We start from the raw sequence: 25,447 nt of genomic DNA on the forward strand, positions 1-25,447 counted from the left end.
TTTTAGATTACTTTAATGGATGGAAGAATAAAGGATCATTAAACCTATTTCATCTACCTCAATGTAAGCTTCAAATTTAGGAGGCCATTACTTTTCTCAAATAACATGCATGGTCCATACTCTATGATGTATCCCAAAGGATGGAATAGGTGACAAGAGAATATACTACCAGTTAACTGAAAAAAAAAAGCATTTAATTTTGGAAAGCAGTCTAGAAATGTCAGAATCAAAGATAACCATTTATTCCCCATTCTTTCTGCAAGTCTTTACACAACTGAAAGCTCTTCTTGGTGGTCTGGACTCTGACCGGCTGGCAGAAAAGGGGTGGGGGGTTGTCACAGATAGTCTACAAGTAAAAAAAAAAAAGCAGCCAGGAATTTCTCTCTTTTTGAATTTTCATTCAGTCTGCATAGAAAAGCACTCACACCAATTCTGGCCAAGTACTGGAAAAGAATATAGTAGGCACCAAAATGTTGAGAGACTGAAATTAGAGAGAAGGAAAAATCTATATTGGCTTTCAATCTGAGGGCACAGTGAGGAAATCACAAGCTGTAAGACAGAAGCCGTTGCTTCCCTTAGGACTTCAGAGATACAAGCACTCTAAGCAGGGATGGACTCTAGTGTTAGATCCAAAGAACAGCCAGACTGGCCACCAGGGTCTCTTTAGCCTCCGGTGGAAACATTAAAGATGAGATTTACAACTCAGCCTGGAATTACGTGAAGCAAGGACAGAATCTGACTTTTAGCAAAATAAAGTAGAAAAATGACCACTGATGCTTCAACTACTAAGGTCTTCTACTTATCTATTCAAAGTTAGAAAAAATTCACATAAAGTCTGATCAGAGTAACTTCCATGCTTAGTCATAACTACTGTTTTCTGGATTTAAGTGTTAATGTTAAAATATACCACAGGTGTGATGAATCTCTGTGACTTAAGCAATATCTTAAAATCCAAGTCCCATTTATGAAGAAAAATTTGATTACAGAATATTTTCACTTTTTAAAAATGATCTAAAATATTCAGTTGTTGACAGCTTCAGTATTTCAAGTTGTAGTTCAGACGTTCAGAAAAGAACAGAGGAGAAAGAATTAGCCCATTATATTCGTTAGTGTGTCATGGAAAATGACAGCGTGAAACACCCATACGCAGTGACCAACTCCCTCTGCTGTAGCCAAAATCATAAAAACAAAAACAAAGCACATAATGGAAAAAGGAGCTGAAGTCAAGCAAAACATTATATGACGTTTCCACCGTCTTAAAAATACATCCACTCAAACATGAAAAACATAGCAAATAATTAATCTCCAAATAAAATATAAAAACAATTTTGCTCTAACACAATGGAGTAAATGCATATCCTTAACAGTTTGTTACCTCTTTTAAGAAATCAGATAATATGGCAATTGACTAAATGTTTTTATAGAGATGGAATATTAAGGTGTAATATGTATACTGATTCACATGAAAGAAGGAGACTCCTAATTTCCTGTTTCAGATCATTACAATTCTCTCATTAACTCAAAAGCCCCAATACCTTTAACACTATGAACATGAAGTACTGACTATTTTGATAGAGACCTATCTTAAAAGTACATCATTTTCTTCTCAAAGGCAACGTTATGAACAACACTCCATGTCCAGAGTCATGAAGCTTAGCCGTTCATTCTGAATGGGTCAGAGCTAAAGACGTGGAAAAGAAGAAAAAAAATATATTGGTCCTCCCTCCATAAATCTCAATCTGACTTTACGCCTTTTCCTTTAAATTTAAACACTTTAAGACGCTACTAATTTTGCAGTATTTCCCCTGGAGTATTCTCCATCAAGATTAAAGAAGGGCTATTCAGAAATGTACAGGATACAGAAGTGATGCTTGCCACTTCCAGGCAAGCTATAAATAGCAATGGCATTTTCAAGAAATCTTGTGCCGGCGTGTAAGTTACAATTTAAACATGCAGTGCAGATTTTATTACAATGGTGTCACCAAAATTCATTGTTATGTGAGCAATTCGATTCTTACCAAGTTTTCTTGGTTCCTGGCTGCTATTTTCTGCTCCTCTTCTGCCCCATTTTTCATGTATTTGACCTCTTCCACCGGTTTGATCCTATACTCGTCTGAACACCAAAAAAAGAAAAGACATTTTATAACTTTCTCACAATGGTAAAAAAAAAAAAAAGTGTCAGTGAGAAAAGCCCCCAATAGCATAATTTGTTAGAGCCTTTTCCTGCAGCCTTTATTATGTGGTACATTTGGAACAATCTGGAAGACCCTTAACCAGCCTCTTTTTACGAGGTGCTCTCCTCTGCCTACTGGGAAGAGCTCAGCGCCATGAAGGCAGCTAATAAACGTGGCACTGCCTGGTCCTTTCACAGACAACCAATGGCAGCAGAGAAAACAGGTTATTCCGTCTCTAAAGACCATCTGGAATCTGTACACAGCAGGGCATACCACATAAGGGTCTAAAGGAAGATTTTTTTCCCCATGAGAACATCAGTTCGAACTGCCTGTGGCAGCAGTATATTCACACCTTAATTTCTCTCTTTCGGAAAAACAAAGTATTGTTTAAGACTAAAGAGTTTAATTGATCAACAAATAGGTACAAACACTAGAGAACTGAGATTTTCCTATTTGTGATCCTTATATTAAACATGGAGCAGTCTGCAATGACTTCATATGCTACACACACGTGCACACAGACACACACACACACACACACACACACACACACACACAACTTTGATCTCTCCATAAAGTCACATGCATATAGAGCTACACTATCCAATGGACCTAACAGGTGTATCACTCAAGGCTGGAGAGGTAGTGGGCCCCTAGGTAAAGGGATCTAGACTTCCCAACAGCCAGGGAGGGAGTACAATAAACCTCAATCTCAATATATATCACAGGACAAACTCTAGACGACATGTAGCTAAAGCTCTCCTCCAGGGCAAGTGGTAATGCCGATGACGTTTTCATCAGATTCCTGTCAACAGGAAATGACTGGGGCACCCTAAGGTCCAAATAGGCGTGACTTCGAGTCAACCCATTTGTCGGAAAAAAAAAAAAATCACAGAAACTGTGCAAGTGGAAAATTACACCAATCAACAAACTGATGATTACCTAGCATATGGCAAGGAATAATGTCTCTGATGGTCCACCTGAAAGACAGATGTTTATCTCTAAGAAAGTCTGTATTTCAGTTCATGAAGTTATAATATATTTTCTTATTGCTTATGATCAATTTGATACAATGACTGTCTTCGTATGTAATTTCCTGCCTTATTATTTAAAGTACCATTTTCCATCTAATGTCAGGTTTCCTCATACTACCCCTTCTCACACTACTTCCAAAGATGTTTGCTAAAGTAACATTTTCCCAAGTAATTATACTGTTCAAATGTTTCTCAGTATTATCATCCTTATGAAGGTAGTATATTTGCATGTATCTGAATAAAGATTCCATGTTCATGATTAAGCTAATTGTTTTTTCCACCTGACAATTCAAGGTAGTTATTGATTCTTCTTCTTTCTTAAAAAAAAAATGAGAAAGACCAGTGTGAGGTTACAGTAATGAACCTTTCAGGAATACTGAGTCCTAATGGATTACTAACAAGTTAATCAGTGGACTCTGATCCACAATCACCATACAGAAGAATTTCACATTCCAACTTGGTATTAAAAGAAAAAAAATGAAAGTAAATTAACAAAACAGACACATTTAATCAAGGATTACTTACTAAGAAGTTAGAAAAGCACTTGGTTAATTACCAAAAAAAAAAAAAAAAAGACATTGACAAATTATGCCTCCAATACAATTACACAGAGATAAAAATAAAGGTTAAAAAGTAAGAGATGAGCCTTCTTAACTTCAGTTTGGGATGTTAATATTTATAAACTATGGTTCACTTGGATAAATACTAACAATTTAACAACTAAATTGTGATCTTAAAAAAAATTTTTTTTAATGTTTATTTGTTTTTGAGAGAGAGAAAGAGGGAGGAAGGGGCAGAGAGAGGGGGGAACAGAGAATCCAAAGTAGGCTTCGTCCTGACATCAGAGAGACTTACGTGGGGCTCGAACTCACCAACCGTAAGATCACGACCTGATCTGAGGTCTGATGCTTAACCAACTGAGCCGCCCAGGCACTCCCTAAATTGTGATCTTAATCGCTTACGGTGAGTCTCTAATTATTTATATATAAATTACATACACACACATTTTTTTAACATAATTTTGGTAGATTTCTATGACTTCGTCTATAGTACCTTAACTCTCAGGTGACACGATGAAGAAAGCACAACATTTGAGGACCTAAGCAGAACCTTCTGAAAGATGGTACTTTGCGCACCACACAGCGAAGTGTCTGTTCTAGAGAAAATCCGCCCATGCCTTGTTTCCTCCTCTCCATCCACCAAGCCACCACAGCCCACCATCCACAATCTCTGAGCAGTCCAGCAATATTCAGTCTTCATTTGCTTTTTATCCCTCCAAGGAATGCAACTGAATTGAAAGCAGTAGACAAACTATTAATATTTTCCTAATATTTTTCTTCAATGAAATGGGAAAGCCGCTGGCTACATGACTTTCAGAGCAGCATTATCCCCAACATAGGGTTTTTTTTAAACACCAAGGCAGAATCATCACCAATTCAGAAAGAGGATAGGTTTTTAGTGTCTCATTAACAACCACAGCTGGCCAGCCAATGGTGGATACGACTGGATACAAAGAAAGAAAAAAACACAGAGCCACGACTACAAAGCCGGACCTATCATTATTACTTACACAACACACTGCATAAAATCCGTTGTGGTATAAAACAAAAAAAGCCAGCGAGACCTTTAGATAAACCACAATTTGTACAAAACAAATACTTAAAAATGATTTGTTAAATTTCTCAAAGGCTGGTGCTGGGAATGAGGATGTCCATCTGGAAACAGACAACTCATCAACAAACGTGTCACACATTTCCATGGCGATGCAGCCGTCAGGAGTGGCACTTGCCAACAAGCCTCTGTGCAGACGAATGGAGTATTTCGGGTTCTGACAGTGAAACAGCCAAACAAAAATCCAGTTTTCCTTTTGTTTAAGGCACAGGGGAATCAATGTGGGATTCTGGGTCCCCTTAATCAAGCCCCACCCTAGAGGCAATTAGCACAGCCACCGGTATAAGCCAGAGAATCCTGGCAGCAAAATAATGTGCCAACTTGATTAAGAGGAGGGACAAGTAGGACCATCTTCCTCTGGCTCCCTCGCACCTGTTCACAATTTTTCTTTTCTTCCTGTTGATCTTGTCAGGTGGCCTATTAAAATGTACGTCGGGAACAGTAGGCTGATGCCCCGTTCGGAACCTGCTCCCCCTTCTCTCTATGTAAATAGTCGCAAGCTGTGCTAGTCAAAACAGATCTGGGGTAAAAGCAACGCGTTGGTGATATTTTTAGCATTTTATTCCCCAGATTACATCAGAGAGGGGCCGGATTGTTTTCATGGCAGCTCCAACATCAAGAAACACAGTTTCCCACTAAATCTCTGGGCTTCATTTTTGATGTACAGTATATCATATACACATGTATACAATATTACAGTTTTTAGAGCTAGGAAGGGATCAGCTGGCTGGACTTGCTTTAGGCAGTACAGAATCACCCCATTTTCTGGATCCTGTCAATTTTTCCATTATCAACAACTCACTGGTCCTACCCCAGTTCTTCCAAGCTTTGCTATAAGGTTACCTTTATAATCAATGACACTGGCTTTAAAATGAGCCAGTTAGATGGAGATAAGTGCTGGAGGGAGCTTACAATGCCAGAATTATTTTTTAAAAAGTTAAGTTTTCATAAATGGATATATTAGATGGGGAAGGAAGAAAAGCAGAACACCATATATGCTACTCTCTCTGGTCAGAAGGGTTCTCACAGTTGTTTACTAAAATGGTGAAATCTGCATCTACTTTCCTACCTTCTCACCCAGTCTTGTTTTGACCAATGACACATATGTGATAACAAGTTTTTTTTTCCAAGACTGTTCCAATTCCATAAATTCTGTGTGAATGTCCTCATATTAAAGATGTCCAACATCTGGGCATTTTAACTGAATGCTCTGAATTGCCTCTTCATCCCGAATCTGCACAAAGATTCTCTGGTAGACTATTATTATATGCTTAGGAAAATACGAGAGCTTGGGAAAGGCATTACAAGAAGTATTTACAAACATAAGGCAATGAAAGGGGAAAAACTATCCTACCTTATAGCATATATTTGTTCCCCCTGGGTTCCTCCCATTGAACAGCCTGTCTCCCAAGCTAACTAAATTTGAGCCTTAAAATCCCAGCACAACTTCAAATTCTTGCCTAGGACCTTTATTTCCTTAACTTGGTAAGATTTTTCAGGGGACAAGTATTCACCTGGCTAAAAGCTCAGTTAGCTTCTAGAGCTGGAATGCCTAGCCATATGACACCTTGCTGTGTCTTGATTTCTTCACTGGTAAGATGTGAGTATTGCCAGTACCTAATCTCACACAGAGTCACATGAAGTAATACATGTGCCTAGTCCATAGTAAAGACTCAATAAATGTTAGCTGCTGCCTTAGCAAACTCTGGTTCTGCCAGTAATATTATTGCTAATGTACAAAATCCATCAAGGTATAAAAAGAAAAAGCATAATATAAACATCAGTAATTAACCAAAAATTGTGACTTAACTATGTTAACAAATGAGGACAGAGGAATTAAGAAGGGGGCTTATCATCCATAATAAGCCTTACTATTTTTTTTAGCCATGTGATATATTACTTTAGTCAAAATACCAATTAAAGTACCATATTACTTTAGTTAAAATAATTTTTAAAGAATAACTTTTATGACTGGGAAAAGAAAAGCAATCATAGGGGCGCCTGGGTGGCTCAGTCGGTTAAGCGTCTGGCTTCGGCTCAGGTCATGATCTCACGGGTTGTAAGTTCGAGCCCCATGTGGAGCTCTGTGCTGATAGCTCGGAGCCCGGAGCCTGCTTTGGATTCTGTGTCTCCTCCTCTCTCTCTGCCCCTCCCCTGCTCATGCTCTCTATCTCTCAAGAATAAATAAACTTGAAAAATTTTTTTTCAAAAAAGAAAATAAAAGCGATCATTATTTAAGTGAAATCAGGGGTACAACAAAATAATGCTCCCTCTATCCTCCTTTATATCCTCACTCAGTGATTGCCTTTGGCACAGCCTCAGCATAGGCTACCTTGAGGGCCAAGAGTGAGCAAGAAAGATTCCAATTCAGAACAGACAAAATGATTGTTTTAGAGCAAGAGCAGTAGAGGCAGCTCTAAAAACTACCCTTTTCTGGGAGGACAAAGAGGAGGACTCTCTAAAACTACAAGCCAAAGATGGATAGATGGGTCAACCGCTTTAGGAAAATGTGGGTTCTCACTCTGGGGGGCTCTAGCTCATCAGCTGTTCCCGCTTCCATCCGTTTTTCATTCAACAAACAGCAATTAACATGTGCTGTGTGCTAAGCCCTGGTCTTTCTTCGGGGGTCACCAGATGCAGTCCACTACGTAGACTACATGCCTGCACATAGTCTCTGGCACACACAAGGTATTTAATAAAACTTTCTCAAAAAAGAGAGAATAAAAACAGAGAGCTGACTTTAGTTCATAAATGAATGAATGTTTCCCCTAATCAGTGAGTGCTTTTAGTCCTGTTTGTCTCAGGGGTCCATCTGTTTTTTTTTTTTCCCCTGCTAGATTCTCCAAGGAAGGAAAAGGATCTCTAAATGGGGGAAAAAAAATCCTATTCTTTGCATTTTTTTGCACACAAATGCAATGGGTGTGAAACTGCTCTTTCGAGTCTACCTCTGGTCTATGGATGTACTCCATGTGGCATTCTTAGCTGAGCTCTGAGGCACACCTCAGACGTGGTGCAGGTTTAGTTCCACACCACTATAATAAAGCGAATATTGCAATAAAGGGAGTCAAATACATGCTCTGGTTTCCCTCTACATTTGGGATTACATTTACATATACTGCAGTCTATTACGTCTGCAATAGCATTATGCCTAAAAAATCTGTGTACATATCTTAATTTAAAAATACTTTACCTGTAACATTTTCTGCTAGGCCCATGGAGTACAGTGGATATCAAATTGTTTTGTTATCAGAAATAATTAAGGAATAATAATTTTAGATCATTTTCAAAAACAGCCACCCATGTATTTCCTACAATTTGACTTCTAGGACCCTAACGTAAAGAAACTGGATCCCAAAGATTACAGGTGAAGTCCGTATTCAGCTGAAAGAAGCTGAAAGAACTGTGGACTGACAGTGACAAATGTGGACTGAGCCGAAGTTCTTTTCAAAAGGGCTATTTTGAAGATTATGATTCTGACTTTGAAGGCACAATGGTGATTGGTGGTGGAAGGAACCACATGTAAAATTCCTTCAATAAAAATGTGTTAACTTAAAAAAGCAAGAAATAGAAATAAAAGTACTTTATTGCTAAAAAATGCTAACCATCATGTGAGCTTCTAGCAAGTTGTAATCTTTTTACTAGTGGAGGGTCTTGCCTTGATGTTGACGTTGGCTGACTGATCACGGTGGTGGCTGTTGAACATTGGGGCGTCTGCGGCAGTTTCTTAAAATAAGACAACAATGAAGACTGTCACATCAACGGAATCTTTCTTTCATGAACAATTTCTCTGTAGCATGTTTGATGGCATTTTACCTACGGGAGAACTTCTTTCAAAACTGGACTCAATCCTCTCCAACCATCTTTTGTTGCCATTTCAACAATCTCCAAGGCATCTTCACGAGGAGTAGATTCCATCTCAAGAAACCACTTTCTTTTGCTTATCCCTCAGATGCAGCGCTTCATCAGTTCAAATTTGATCATGAGATTGTAGTAATTCAGTCCCAGCTTCAGGCTCCACTTCTAATTCTCATTCTCTTGCTATTTCCACCAAATCTGCAGTTATTTCCTCCACTGAAGTCTCGAAGCCCTCCAAGCCATCCATGAGGGTTGGAATCACTTCTTCCAAACTCCTGTTCATGTTGATATTTGGACCTCTTCCCATGAATCACAAATGTTCTCAGTGACATGCAGAATGGGGAATCCTTTCCAGAAGGCTTTCAACTTACTTTTTCCAGATCCATCAGAAAAGCCACCTATGGTAGCTATTGTGCTACAAAATGTATTTCTTAAATAATAAGACTTCAAAATCAAAATTATTCCTGGTCCACAGGCTGTAGAGTGGATACTGGTATTAGCTGGTGTAAAAACAACATTAATCTCATTTTATGTCTCCATTAGAGCTCCTGGGTGAGCAGGTATATTGCTAATGAGTGGTAATATTGTGGGGAAAAAATATTGAGCAGATCTCAACAATGGGCTTAAAATATTCAGTAAACCACACTGTAAACAGATGTGCTGTCATCCAAGATTTGCTGTTCCACTTCCAGAGCATGGGCCAAGTATATTTAGCATAATTCTAAGAGCTGAGGGTTTTCGGAATGGGAAATGGGCACTGGCTTCCACCTCAAGCCACCAGCTGCATGGGCCCCTAACAAGAGAGCCAGCCTGTCCTTTGAAGCTTTGAAGCCAGACACTGACTTCTCTCTAGCTATGAAAGTTCTAGATGGCATCTAGAAAGTTTTTGTAGGCATCTCGAAGGCTGTCACATCCATGCTGGAAATCTGTGGTTTAGTGCAGCCACCTTCCTGGATTATCCAGCTAGACCTTCTGGAGAACTTGCTGTAGCTTCTACATCAGCACCTGTGGCTTCATCTTGCACTTTGTTACAGAGATGGCTTCTTTCCTTAAACCTTATGAACTAGCTTCCTCTAGCTTCCAACTTTTCTTCCGTAGCTTCCTCACCTCTCAGCCTTCACAGAATTGAAGAGAATTAGGGCCTTGCCCTGGATCCGGTTTTGGCTTAAGGGAAGGTTGTGGTTGGTTTGATCCTCTATGCAAACCACTAAAACCTCCTCCATATGGGCAACTGGTCTACTTCACTTTCCTATCATTTGTGTGTTCACTGAGGTAGCACTTATAATTTACTTCAAGAACTTCTCCTTTGCACTCCCAACATGGCTATTCGGTACAAGTGGCCTAGCTTTTGTGCTTTCCTCCCTAAACTTCAACATTTCTAGCTTTTGATTTACAGTGAGAGACGTGTGACTCTTCCTTCCACCTGAACACTTAGAGGCCACTGTTGGGATATCCACTGCCCTAATTTCAATATTGTGTCTCAGAGGCTCGGGAGGCCTGAGGAGAGGGAAGGAGATGGGCGAACGGCCAATGAAGCAGTCAGGACACACACAACATTTATCAATTAAGTCGCCATCGTATATGGGTGTGGCCTGGGGTGCCCCAGTCACAATAGTAACATCAAAGATAACTGATCACAGGTCATCATACAAGTATAATAATAACGAAAGGTTTGAAATATTGCGAGAATAACCAAAATGTGACACTGAGACACAAAGTGAGCAAATGCTGTCGGAAAAATGGCTCTGACAGACTTGTTCAATACAGGGTTGCCACAAACCTTCTATTTGTAAAAAAAAAAAAAAAAAAAAAAAAAAAAAGAAAAGCAGTATCTGCAAAGTGCAATAAAAAAGCACAATAAAACAAAGTATGCCTGTATATCACTGGACTATGCTTTTGAACTGATCTCACCTTTCCTATCATCCTCCTCTTAAAATACATTTTGTGATTCTTATTTTTACAGGAATAGGTCAGTGCCTGATAAGCTAGACTGAACAGGATTTTGTTACAGAGACATTAAAGAACAGAGAATAGTGAGAGCTTTGACGACTTCAGCATATCTAACCCTGGTTCACCTTCTACACTGTCATCTGGAAATCTTGCACTGACTACGTCTGAGAACCTGCTATGTGCTGGGGTCTGTGATAAGCAATAAAGGGGTTATGGAGGAGGCCAGGGACACAGTGCCCAAGGAAAAGCAGCTGTCTTGAGGGGAAGACTCACGCTCTGAGCACCCCTCGGCTATCTGGAGCACATTCCTCAGCACACACAGACTGACCACATTCCACTGAGCCACTGCTCACCAGGGCTGATTCTAAATCTGGAACAATCTTAGGCAAAGCCGAGACGCAACTGAAGGAGCTCATATACCATTCTCAATTTCTCTGAGTCAGGCAGTCCCTTAGTGATAATTACCATAGCCTCACTTGTAGAAAGTGATTTTGCTCCTTCCAATATAATAGTTTTTATTAAGCAATTTCTAGGGTAATTGCAAACTGCCCATTCTAAATGTTTTGAACACTTCAAAATAAGGCGTTGGTACATTTAATATAAAACACTATCAGTTCTTTTCAGAATATGTCTCAAATCAACCTAAGAAAGGAAAAGTAATTTCAAATTAAGATTGTTTGACACATTAAGTTCTAACGATCTAAAAACAGAAGTTGTTCAAAACTAACAAGCAATAAAATTATGTTTTCAGACTTTATATCTGTGGAAATAAGACATGGAGATGTCTGGCCCCGGGGCTTCTACCAGGAGAAGTATGAAGATGGCACGTATTTGCACATACCCCCTTTATCTTATCTCAAAATCCCAACATGTTAATGTCATGGAGACAGCAATTCTCATATGCCTATTGCATCCTTATTCTCTAGTGAAACGTAATGCTTGTTTGTATTTGAAAACCAGAGATAAGAGGCCTTGGGGAGTGCTGGCTCCATTTAGTCTTGCTTCGGTGGAGTTAAACTCATTTCAGGACCTCATCCATAAAGGGTACTTTCCTTTTCAGAAATATGCAATGAACTGAAGGGCACAAGTGGTACCTAATTTTTATTTGATCTTGATGTTTCAGAATTTACCAGTGACACTGAGTGCTTTTTCCATATATTGATATCACTCATTGCTACTTCCGTCTACGTGAAGTATCTCTTCATAGGCTCTACCTTTTGTTGTTGTTGTTTAAATATGTACGTATGTATGTATGTATGTATTTTGAGAGAGGGAGAGAGAGAAGAGAGAGAATCCCAACTAGGCTCTGCACTGTCAGCACAGAGCCGGATGTAGGACCCGACCCTATGAACCATTAGATCGTGACCTGAGCCAAAATCCAGAGTCAGACGCTTAACCAACTGAGCCACCCGGGCATCCCTGCCCTTTTTTTCTTATTGGAAGCTGTAGCATTTCTTTTACTGACCACTATGAGTTCTCTGTAAATTACAACAATGTATGGATACATTTCTGGCCCAAAAAGGTTTGGGCAAAAACACCTCTTGATTTTAGTTCGGACGTGAGAAAGTGGAAGGAACTAGCTGCTTTCTGTCTTGGAGTCAAATGCTGCTTTTCTGTGTTCCCTTCCTTCTTCACTTCAGCAGTATTTACCAGGCACCTACCATTTGCCAGGGAACGTAGCTCTCAGTCCTGGGGTTATGTCTAGGAGGAGGAAGCTGTCTCTTGTAAAGGAGCTCACAGCCTCCTCTGGGGGAGTGGGTGAGGAAGGATACAAGAAAATAAGAGAATAGAGCACACAGCGTCTACAGCTATGAGAAGCACATGGATGGGATAGATGTGATAACAAAAAAAGAAGGGACCCCCCTAAGCAAAGTTGGGGAGGGCTCTGAAGGAGGTGATATAGTTCAGTGGAGTCCTGAGGAGCACTAGTGTGTGGGGGAAGGACTCACAGGCAGCAGGTCAGTGAGTTCAAAGGCCAGAGAGAATATGGCAAACTGGAACTACAAGTAATTCAATATGGCCAACACGAAGAATTCCCAGGGGCACAGAGATGTAAAGAGAAGAGGCTGATAGACCCAGTCCAGGAAGACCTGATATGCGAGTCCCACTGAAGGGTCAGGCTCTATTCTGATTTGATGTGGACTCCCCCACATCATTTAGGTCAACTGTGTGTCCTTTGGACTGTCCATAACCATCTCTTCTGAAGAGACCCCAACCACCTCAATCCAAGGCTTTCTGCTTCTCTCTGAAAGAAGGTGCAGCAAAGGAAGAATGAATGTACATCTTGGGATGGACCAGTCGGTTGAGGAAGGCTAGAAAGAACACATGAATAAGACAGGGAAGGAGCCACAGAGAGTATTCACAGAAAGTCTCAACAGGGTGGAATCTTTATCCTAGATTCAGCCGATGGGGTGATGCTGGGGCCCTGGGGTACAGGGAGCGTAAGGTACAGCATCTGCCAGAAACTGCTTCCTGCCTCCCTCAACAGGCATGCCTGCAACTGAGCATGGGGAAGTACTGCAACATTAAGAGTAAAGAGTGGTTGAGATGGGGGTGTATAATCTTCTCCCAGGAGCAAAAGAGAATGCCACTGAATCTGATGCTAGCTCCCTCCCCTTCGACTGGACAACAACAGGTCCCTGGACAACAGATCACTCCAGATGGAACACTGGCTGCAAAGGCCTTTCTATCCTAGACCTGCCTTTGTGGCTTCCCAACTGTGTGCCATGGAAACAGGGTACCTCTCTGAGATGTGTGTGTGGGGTGCTCACGGTCTCTTAGCATTCTTAGGTCTTGTCCATGTCTTCGACAGAACAAGATGAAAGGTGCCCACAGCTGCAAGGATGTGAGGGTGAGAAAGCCTCTCTTGCTATAGCACCTTTAATAATTAATGCTCGACCTGCGGGCCCCATTCCCAAATCATTTAATCATTCCAGAGGCCAGACAACACATTTCCTTCATTCATTTGGGGTTCATTATTCAGTGACCAGGGAACTATTATCAAGTCATTAAGGGCCCCTGGACATTCATCTTCTGACAAGCTCCAACAAAAGACCACACAACCAGATCCAAAACCAGCTTGGATTCCTTTATGAATGCATACGCACACCAAGGCTTTCATGCGGGGAGGGGGTTTAATTTCTATACCATACAGTAATAGTTTCCAGTCAAGAAACAGAATGAGTGGTTGAGGAAGATTCAGAGCTGCTTTTAGAGAGGGAGGGCATGCATGGTTGTTCTGACAGCAATAGATGAAGTTTCTCAAGAGCCCTGCTCTGACTCTTCCATGGAGCTGGTTCCCCAGCCACCACTGAACCACTGGGACTCTTGAAAAGTTGGAGGCCGGCTAATTCCGCTCTGCTATTCTTAGTAGGCCTCCTGTTATCCTAGATGAGAATTCGTGATAAAAGCCTGCCCGGTCATCTATTTTCTCTCCTGTTTTGATTTAATCCTCACATCAGCTCCACCAGGTGGGTATTATACCCCCTTTTCTACACATGCAGAGATTAGTCTCTGATTGGCTGGTCAAGTGGTAACAATGGTTCAAGTTCAGGTTGCCTGAATTGGGGCCAAGTTCTTAACCACCAAGTCAGTTGTTGCTGTTTAATCTTTTTTTTTTTTTTTTTATTTGAGAGAGAGCCAGAGTGAGCAAGTGAGTACGAGATTGGGGGAGAGGGGCAGAGGGAGAGACAGAGAGAGGGAGAGGGATAGGGAGAGAGGGGGAGAGAGAGAGAGAGAGAAATCCCAAGAAGGTTTCATGTTCAGCATGGAGCCCAACACAGGGCTTGATCCCACAACTGAGAAATCATAACCTCAGCTAAAATCAAGAGTCTAAGCCACCCAGGCGCCCCTGCTGTTTTGTTTGTTTGTTTGTTTGTTTTTTGCTTTTTAAACCACAGAACACAGTAAATAATTACTTTGGGAGATGATACAGGCATAAAGTATGAATGGATTCCAAAAGGATTTGGATGAACTTGTAAATCACAGAGATATGAATAAAACTTATAAAGACATCCAACCTTCATGGAAAGTAACATCAGGGAAACTACTAGACCCTCCCTTGTCAGGTCTCTGGAGCCTTTATCAGTGGGAGATAGCATTCTGTGCTAAGTTAGAAACTGATATGCCATACAAAGTAAGTGCTACAGGAAACCTTTTGTTAAAATGGCTATTTGACCACCGCTGTGTTTAACAGAAGAAAACTGAGTTTTTATCCAATATATAGTAATAACTGCAATGTCTTTACAAAAACTTATTTTTATTTTTTTTAATGTTTATTCATTTTTTGATAGAGACAGACAGAGTGCTAGTGGGGGAGGGGCAGAGAGAGAGGGAGACACAGAATCTGAAGCAGGCTCCAGGCCCTGAGCTGTCAGCACAGAGCCCGAGGCGGGGCTTGAAGTCACGACCCCGCGAGATCATGACCTGAGCTAAAGTCGCATGCTTACTAAATGAGCCAACCAGGCGCCCCTTAAAAAAACTTATTTTTAAGAGAGAACTTCATTCTAAGGCCTCTGCTATACTACTACAGCTTTGATATATGATCACTAAGACCAAACCATATATCAAGGATCTCTGGGGCACCTGGACGGCTCAGATGATTAAGCGTCTCTTGATTTCGGCTCAGGTCATGATGTCACAGTTCATGGGATTGAGCCCTGTGTCGGGCTCCACACTGACAGCACAAAGCCTGCTTGGGATTCTCTCCCTCCCTCTCTCTCTCTCTCTGCCCCTCTCTCGCTCACACTCATTCTCACTCTCTCTCTCTTAAAATAAATAAATAAACTTAAAAAAAAAATCAAGGATCTCTTCCTTCACTGGAGTAAGGAGGAGGAGGGGGGGAGGAAGTACAAAAGAGAGAAGAGGAGGGGGAGGAAAATGCAGAAAAGAAGAAAGGAGAGCTATTACTTATAGAGTCCTTTTTTTTCCCCTAAGTTTGTTTACTTATTTTGAGAGAGGAGGGAAGGCTCCATGCTGTCAGCATGAAGCCCGCCTCAGGGCTTGAACTCAAGACTCAGGAGGGCATGACCTCGGCTGAAATCAAGAGTCAGACATTTAACCAATTGAGCCACCCAGGCACCCCTATAGAGCCCTTTTAATGTTCCAGATCCAGTTCTGAAAACGTGACATATAACAACCCATTTCATACCCACAATGGCCGTCTGAAGTAGAACTATTAATGTCTTCATCATACCGAAAAGGAAACTGAGGCACAGAGCATTCATGCATCTAGCTGCACCACCTAGTAAGTGGTGGGGCTGGGGCCAGGCCTTGAACCCAGGTGGTCTCACTCAGACCCCAAGCTCTTATTCAACTTTCCCACAAATAAAGCGAATTTCTGATAAAAAAAAAAATGGAATTCTTTCTGTACACAGAACTATTACATGTTTTCACATGTATCCCCTCTCCCTGAATGGAAGGCACTTTTAAGATAAACATTTTCAAGTCAGGCATTAAAAAATGTATTATCATAAAATAAGACCTAAAATAACACAGACAGTAATACTCTTTTTAGGGTAAACTATAAGGCAATAACAAATATCTTTGAAGACATACTAATAGAGTGGCCAACATGCCCTCCTTTGCATATGAAGTTGATAAAATTCCACTGTTCTTAAAAGGGCCTGAAATGTGAGTTGCTTTTCTAGGGCTGGCAGTATATTTCTGCTGATTCATCTGTAGTCAGTTCCTCAGTACGTCCAAGATCAATGATCATGAATTTGCAGGATGGCTCTTCAGGATGAGGAATCTCACTGACCATTCCGGAAACTCTCCCCCATTTAGGGTGGCTGCCACAGCCATCCCAAAACACTGAAGAATTTGTTCAGCGGGTATGTGTATGTGTATGTGTGCATGTGTGTGCTTGAGGAAGAAGTACATTTTAATGTCCATTTGACTTAATTCCTTTAATTGGGCTCTGACTTCAGTGGATTTGTTAAGATTCTCCGATAATAACCAGCACAGAGAAAAGTGTTAGCATTTGAGCCTCCCAGCACCCCGCTCCACCAACCTCACTGATGAGCTGCGTGAAGCCAGACAGGCTTGTGTGCTTTCGTGCTGCAGTCTGGTGGAGGGGTGAGGAGGTTAGTCGGGGAGCTGCAGCTCTCCGGAAAGGGGAGGGTTAACAAGAGAAGAATAGTTAAGGCCAGGCACAGAACACCTCAGGTGCGCTGAGCTGGAGGGTAAAGTTTTGTGCAAGAAGAAAGAGAGAAAGAGGGAGACTTCTGAGGTGGTAAAAAAAAAAAAAGTCACCAGAGTGACAGAGAGCTAGAGGTTCACAGAAGCAGATTTCAGGATGTCGTGCTGCGGTTCATGAATGGCAATGCCTTGCGATTCTTTGAGATCATTCAGTAAAAATTTAAGTTGTTTTTCAAGGATGTGTAATGTTTCTTTTAATATGCCTCTGGACTGAAGCTGGCTTTCAGGGGCCTGACTTGATCTGGGTTAGACAACCATTAGTGCCACAAAATCATTAACAAGAACAGAAAGAGACTGGACAGAGTCATTTTCAGTTAAAGTAATTCCCAAGTTTGGAAGCATTGCCACTGAATTTTGAAAATGGGAAAACACAGCTAAAATACACTTTGTGATAAAATAGTGCAGCCTCTCTACTTATGAAAAATACTCACGACCTGATCTTCGTGGCAGATCTCATGAAAGAAACGCTCATGCTCATGAAGCAAGGTCCTGGAGTGTGAGAGGAAGCACTCGTTCACATGTGCACGGACGGAAGACAAGGGTTCCTGCTCCTCTCTCCTTTCAACAAGTCTGTACCTCTTCTCTGGAGAGCTTCATTCCCATAAAACAAAAGATCATTTCCTGTTGCTATGAATTGCCAAGTTATTTACCCCTCAGAGACGAAAAGTGTGCTCTGAGAGCGACAAAGAATAGCTCCTTAGGAATGATGTGTCTGGGTGAGGGGGAACAGCATGTTCGAGGATAGTCTAATGGGGAGTGGCCCAGTAAACAAGATCACAAACCTGTCTAGTCTGAACAAGCCTGTTTTAGTAGCTCGTTCTGCTCCACTTGTTGTAACAGACAGTGGCAGTTTTGATGATCTTTTGGGGAGCAGGGATGAGGATTAATTCATAAGGGCATCTGAGCGGTTCAATTAAATTCAAATCAGCTAAATATGTGTGGCAATTGCTAGGTAGGCTCTGTAGTGAGACCTGAGGATGAGAGCTGATGGAGAGGTGGTCCTTAGGGACTCCCACCCACCATCTATATGTAAGCTATTTAAATGTAGATTAGGATCACAAAGCTTCTTCAAGCTAACATGCCATTTTGCTTGGTCAGGAGGGATGGATAAGAGCAAACGAGTACGATCTAACACGTTGCAATGGCAATTATCAAAAAGACAAGAAATCGCAAGTGTTGGTGAGGATGTAGAAAAAAAACTACACGCACATCCCATGTTCACTGCAGCCCTGTTCACAATAGCCAAGATATGGAAACAACCTAAATGCCCACTGACAAAATAATGGCTAAAGAAACTGTGATACACACACACACACACACACACACACACACACGCACACTGAAATATTACTCAGTCATGAGAAAGAAGGAAATAATACCATTTGTGACAACATGGATGGATCTTGAGGACATTATGCTAAGTGAAATAAGTCAGAGAAAGACAAATATGTATGATACCACTTATATGTGGAATCTAAAAATGTTGAATGCACAGAAATAGAGTAGAATGGTGGCTGCTAGTAGCTGGGGGGTGGGGGAAATGGGGAGATGTAGGTCAAAGGGTACCACTTTCAGGTATAAGATAAATAAGTTCTGGGGATGTAATGTACAGAATGGTGATTATACTTAACAGTACTGTATTATATACTTGAAAGTTGCTAAGAGTAAATCTTAAATGTTCTCACCACATACACAAAAAAAGATAATTATGTGAGGTCACAGACAGACATGTTAACTGACCTTATTGTGGTAACCATTTGGCAATATATAGGTGTAGCAAACCATCATGTTGTAAATCTTAAATTCATACAATGTTATAAGTCAATTACATATAAATAATGCTGGGAAAAAATAGTAAAAAAAGAAAAAACAGAACTGCAGTAATTTCTTTTTTTTTTTTTTTTAATTTTTTTTTCAACGTTTATTTATTTTGGGGACAGAGAGAGACAGAGCATGAACGGGGGAGGGGCAGAGAGAGAGGGAGACACAGAATCGGAAACAGGCTCCAGGCTCTGAGCCATCAGCCCAGAGCCCGACACGGGGCTCGAACTCACCGACCGCGAGATCGTGACCTGGCTGAAGTTGGACGCTTAACCGACTGCGCCACCCAGGCGCCCCAGAACTGCAGTAATTTCTAAGACTCTGCCTGATTTAAATCAGACATTTTTTTAATATATCGGAAAGTATGAAAGGCCCACACAATTCTATACAAACAAGCCAAAAGAGAATTTGGGAGGACAGCTCACATAGAGGCACAAAATAGCCATAGTTTCTTAGCACATCTCCTGTACTGCTTTCTCTCTGCTACCTTTCTGAGATGTTCCTTGTATTCAAAGGCCTGAGTTAGGCAAAATCTGAGAGTTCAAGGATTTTCGAGTAGAATGCATGGCTTGGGCATGGTTCAAAGTTTCTTTTTCTTTGGGTTACACCTGAAGCAGCACGTATAGTGTGCAAAGGGGTCTCGCACCCACTCAAGGGGTGATTATGGCTCCACTGCCTTTTACACCTGCCACCACATCAGTTTTCAGAAACAGTATCGCCACTTGGGGCAACCGTTCCCTATGGAATGAACCATACCACCCACTCTAAGGTGTGAGTTTCAGGTCTTGAAATCCCTTCTGTGCTAAGACTTCAGAACTCCCCTTACCTGGGGAGGAAGGGCCTAGAGGTTTTCCACTCGTCTTCTTAGGATGCTCTGTGGGTAGATCCGGCCTTGGCCTACCAAACCTCCTCTCATCACCCCTCTCTTACCTGCTCCCTTTTCTACCCTTTGCAGTTGGTCATCTAATCTCATCTTCTATTTTCAGTCAACTTCTCTTCTCCCCACAATCTGGAGGCAAATCAAGCCCCCACACCAACTAAATCCTAACTTTCTGTAAAAAATGAAGCTTACATAAAAAAGCTATTCCATATCTTTTTTATAGGCGACTTTTTTCTTCTGTAAGGTTCTGCCAAGCACAGAAGAGTATCTTTTGTGGAGTACCTCAAAGAACACGATGCTGTTGCATGTTGATGGAGGCCGTAGGGGGAGGGTAGGACAATGAGTAAATGTATTGACATAATTCTCTCCTTGAAAGGTAGCAGTACAAACTGGAAAAGAGATTCACGATGGGAAATTATCTGGGGGCTTGGTTTGCCTCCACAGAAATGTTTTACTGGTGTATCTGTTCTCACATCTCATAGGATGTGGCTCCTATTCTGGGGAGATGTAAAAGGTAACTGAATTGGGATGGTGGATGTGTCAGAGGCAAAGGGAATGGGAACAGGGAGGGACCACAGCTCAGAGCAGGTCATGGAAAAGAAGAAACTGGAACTCAGAGCTCCATGAGGAACAATGAGTGCAAGAATAAGAGTTGGTGTTGGGGAGAGGGAAGAGCCAGGGGAAGGGGGGAAAGGGCAATGAAGAGAAGGGAGGTGAGCCCAAACATGGGCCTCCTCAAGCATCCATGGCCTTCAACCAACTTGCTAAAAAGGAAAAACCAGGTCATATCTGAAGGTCCCTTCACAATTCAGTTGGTGAAATGAAACATGGTGGTTTCTATCAGATCAGAGGAAATGCTTTCTATCAGATCAGAGTAACACCTCACGGCAGAAGATTCTGGAGTCCTGAAGTGATTCTCTTCCTCTGGGCCATGCCCCGTACCTACATACAGCTGAGCACTGTAAACCAGAGAACAGGGCAGAGCCATATTTTATTCCTCACAGCCCTGTCTTAAAAAGGTTTCTATTTGCACAATACCATGTTGCTAAGCCTCAGAATGCAGTCACTGCTTCAGAACTTAAAAACCTTGCATCCTGCAAACCACTTAAGAGGAAGAGCCTCTATTGGTATATAATTCCACCTACCACTTTCGCTCCCTCACTGAGAAACCTGCAGATAAGATGTGCTATAATGAAGGCCATATTTAATCATTCCTCAAATGTACCCGGAACCTGCCCACATCACCACCTGCACTGACACCTCTCTCGTCCAGACCACCATCCTCTCTTGCCTGACCCAGCCTCTAACCATCACTTGCTTCCCTTCTTGCCTTGTACAGTCTATTCCCTACATGGCGGCCAGAGTAAGTCTTTAGATTAAAAAATAAAGTCAGACTACATCACTTCCTAACTCCCTAAACCCTCTCCTGGCTTCTGTTACATTCAGGATAGAATCTGGGGGCACCTGGGTGGCTCGATCGGTAAAGCATCTGACTCTTGATTTGAGCTCAGGTCATGATCTCACAGTTCGTGAGATCGAATCCTGCGTCAGGCTCCATGCTGGGTGTGGAGTCTTAAGATTCTCTCTCTTCCTCTCTCTTTGTCCCACCCCACCCTCCCCTCAAAAAAAAAAAAAAAAAAAGAATATCTGGGGTCAATACCTGAAGTTGCTGCCTCTCTGAGTTTATCACCCACCACACTCCTGGCATGAGGGCCTTAGGCTTTTCCCTGGAATCCACCAGGAGGCTCCCTCTCAGAGATTTGGCCCTGTTATTCCTCTGTCTAAAACACTCTGTTCCTGGGTATTCTCGTGGCTTTTGCTCCCTTACTTCAGGTCTCTTCTCAAAAAGGTCAACAACTCAGATGGACCTTCTCTGACCTATGCATTTAAGATAGCCACCCGTCACTCTCTCTCCCTTTATTTATTTATTTTTTTGCATTGCACATATCCCCATCTGACAGTTTATTACACATCTCTATGCTTATTTCCTGTGTCACTCCATAGGACATGAGCCAAATAAAGACAATAATCATCTCACTACATGTTAGTTTCCAAGTAAAAGCCAGGTTATAGCAATTGGTCAATAAATATTTCTAAAATGAATAATTGTGATTTTCAGAGTTCCATCGGAGCTAAAAGCATATTGTTTTTCATTTTAACACTTGGCAATTCAGCAATTGCATTAAGAGAAACAGCCAAGGAACAAAGGAGGAAAGGTTCGGTCAAAACTCAAGGTCTCAACGCTTTTATTTTACTTTTTTTAATGTTTACTTATTTACTTTTGAGAGAGAGAGAGAGAGAGCGCACGAGTGCAGAAAGCGCAGAGAGAGAGAGAAAGAGAGAATCCTAAGCAGGCTCTGGGCCATCAGCACGGAGCCTGATGCAGGGCTCAAACTGATAACCCATGAGATCACGACCTGAGCTGAAGCCAAGAGTCAGATGCTTAACCGACTGAGCCACCCAGGTGCCCCAAGATCTAAAAACTTTAAAGGAAGTGTTTCTTGAGTGAAAGAAGGCAACCAGAAGTTAAAGACTAATGAAAAATACTGTATTAAAAAAGCAGACATAATAAATGCCAAAATGATGGGTGCAACATTAAAAATAAAATCCTATTTCATATATAATTTGATAATATCTTCTTTGGTTATAGATCAAAACCAACAGTGACATTTATACACTGAAGCATGGGTTCATGTAGCTAGAAGGGAATTTAAATACAATTTAGCTTGTTGTGAATATGGTTTTCAAAATGGAAATGAAACATCACCTAAATAGAGATTTGTACCAGTTTGGCTTTGTTTCAGAATTTGAAAAATTCATTATTTTTATAGACTGCTATTTTAGCACTTTGCTTTTTCATCTCACCCTTAATCTTTCGACTTCCAGTTTTTGTTGTTTTTTTTTTTTTAAGTAGGTTTCACACCCAGCAAGGAGTCCAACATGGAGTCCAATGTGGGACCTGAGCCCATGACTCTGAGATCAAGACCTGAGCTGAGATCAAGAGCTGGATGCCTGACTGACTGAGCAACCTATGAGCCCCTTGACTTCCATTCTTAATAGTCATACACATAGCTTTTGAAATAGATTTTAAATGGCAATGTAAATAAGCACTGACATTTTATTTGTTTTTAATTAAATTGTTTATTATTATTTTTGAGAGACAGACAGAGAGAGACAGAAAATCCCAAGCAGGCCCTGTGCTGTCAGTGCAGAGCCTGATACGGGGCTCAAATCCACATACTGTGAGATCGTGACCTGAGCTGAAATCAAGAGTCAGACACTCAACTGACTGAGCCACACAGGAGCCCCTGCATTACAACTTAAGCATAGACTATTACTTTTAAGGAAGTGAACTGCACACATTGTGTCCCAGGCAGGCTTCCTCCCTCTCTATCAATTTCTCTCCCCAGCAATGGCTCTTCTATCTAAGAAATTTTAATTATGCAACCTTTTAAAAACAATCAAAGACCAGTTTCAAAATGTATTGTTAATTATGTTAGCAGAATATTATTTATGTATTTAACATCACAACTACGAGATTTTATCTCTGTTATCCTTTAGAATTTGACTTTCTATAAGTTTTCATTTTCTCTTGCCCTTTTAAAATCTGTCTGAACCAACACAGTATAGCTATGTAAGTGAATAAACAAAATTGTACCCTGAAAGTGGCCAGCCCACAGTATAGCAGTTTTTGCCAAAGTCAGCAACCTGGGAAATTAAACATTCTCTTTTTGCCTAAATTTTATTGCAAACTATCTTCTATCATACAATTCATTATTCCTTTCAAGCAACAGAACCCATGTGCTTCCCCCACTACTTCTAATAAAACTTTAAAACAAAAAGTCAGCAACGTGAATGTCACACTGACTAGCAGCCGCACCGATGCAAGCATCACTGGATAATAAATAGAAAACCAGCCAGCCAAGATGGAAGGCGGGATAGTAACCCACACACTTCCAGCTTTCTCACCTTCTAGCTTGCGGGGATGCTTTGAAGCTACAGAAGATATTCGTGATTCTTGTTTCTAATTTTTTAGAAGGGAAAAAAAATGATCTCACAAAGCAATCAACACCTTGGTCAACTTTGAACCATAAAGCTGGCAGCTGTGGAACACTACCACCTACCCTCATTTTTCTTAAAAAAAAAAAAAATCATCAACACAGTGTCATTTGTAATCTTTTCAAGGATCCCCAAGGCTTAAGAGAAACCTAGACCATAGACTTGTGTGACCACAGTCTGGGGAGCAGGCAAAGTAGAACTTTTGAACATCAGTGCACTGAATGGATCGCCTAAGTTCAACCCACTAACTCCCAAGACAGAGAAAGAAGCTCCCAGGTCACCTGGGGGCAGTTACTCCACAGCAGAATCCAAACAAACCAGGACCCCAGCCACCAAGTCAACAGCTCCTCCATAAACTGGGTTTACCAGGCTACAGCCAATTGTTTTGTTCGTTTAGTAAAACCTTATGCAGTACATAGCCCACCATCCTCTCGGAGAGAAGTATGACCTGCAAAGAATTACTTATCGTAGAAAATTCGAGAAGAACTGAGAGATTGAGCCTCAAGTCACAAAGGGTGAGGATGGCTCTACTTGAAGCTGGTAATCCGTCAGCGCTCACCTCATCCTGTGCTCACTGCTCTTCTTTACGCCTTGAAATGAAGAGGAAGATGAGTCCCATTCGCTACAAACTTAACATAGTTATTTCCCACCTTTCAACTGATTCTCACATTTTAAGCAAAAGGTTGGGTGCAGGCCTGAAAACAGGATGAAACCGTACTGCTTAACCCGTGAACTGGGAGTTGGCCAATTTAGCTCTTTTTTCAGAGCACTGAAGTGGTTTGGGGCACCGTAACGGCTCACGATGGCAGAGCAGGTACTGAGAGGCAGGGGACCAAACTCTGCCATCAGTAACCATTCCTAATGTTACCTCTAAAAGTGAACAGAAGGGCTATGCATGCTAATATTTTCCAGTGGCAACAGGTATATGAAACTACAGAACTTTCTTTGAAAAAGCCAGCATCTTAACTACATTGCTTTTCATATGTTGTAAAAGCTACATGGGCAGTGATTTTAAAAGACTTAAAGATAAGGCAGCATGGCATAGTGGTTAAACATACAGGTTTGGGGACTTAACTGATATGTTCCTATTAGAACCTACCTCATAAGGTATTATGAGGATTAAATGAATTAATAAATAACAAAATACTTGAAGTAATGCCTGGCATACAAAAAGTACTCAATAAATACATAAACTTCTCTAAGAAAGTTTTCTAGATTATTCCTTTTCATAAATAGTACATTCATCTTTATAAAAGTAAGGTTCAGCACAGTGCGTTTTGAAAAACAAAACCATTTATTTAATTTAAAAAAAAACAACTTCCTTTAGAAAGAGATGTGGGATATTTGGAAACCATAACAGAAGCACAAAGACCCACTGGTAATCAGCACTACCCAGAGATAATCATTATTCACCTTTCCCGGTCAACACCTAGAGGCTTTTCTTTTCAGTCCATGCACACATATATTGAATACATGTTGTCATTTGATGTATGGAGTCACTCTCTATGTACGAGTCTCATATCCAGCTTTTTCCATTTAACATCAGAGTATTTAATAGAATGAACAAATAGAAATATCCAAATAAGGAAATGAAGCATTAACTATGTTAAACTCTTTTATCTTTATATCCCCAAAGTCTAGAGTTTGGGATTAATTATTTGATACAATTAGGTTTTCATTGGTTTCAAGGAACTACAGAGCCAGACAGAGCCAGACATGTGGATGAGTTCCAAGCCTCTAAAGCAGAGGTGCTCTTGACCTTTCTTTGGCTCCAATATAAGTTCTCCAGACCCCTGTCAACAGGA

At 41.1% G+C, this 25,447-nt stretch overlaps 1 protein-coding gene across 1 annotated transcript in view; it reads right to left on the reverse strand.

Moving 5' to 3' along the window:
- Positions 1-25,447, reverse strand: part of CE4H1orf21 (chromosome E4 C1orf21 homolog) — a 153,292-nt gene that overhangs the window by 112,191 nt on the left and 15,654 nt on the right. Inside the window, exon 2 of the mRNA XM_043568136.1 lies at positions 2,019-2,113. Within this exon, the coding sequence (XP_043424071.1) occupies positions 2,019-2,113 (95 nt within the window). The remainder of the gene's footprint in view (positions 1-2,018; positions 2,114-25,447) is intronic.

The sequence above is a fragment of the Prionailurus bengalensis genome, chromosome E4 (assembly GCF_016509475.1).
Source record: "Prionailurus bengalensis isolate Pbe53 chromosome E4, Fcat_Pben_1.1_paternal_pri, whole genome shotgun sequence".
In the NCBI taxonomy this organism is placed as follows: domain Eukaryota; kingdom Metazoa; phylum Chordata; class Mammalia; order Carnivora; family Felidae; genus Prionailurus; species Prionailurus bengalensis.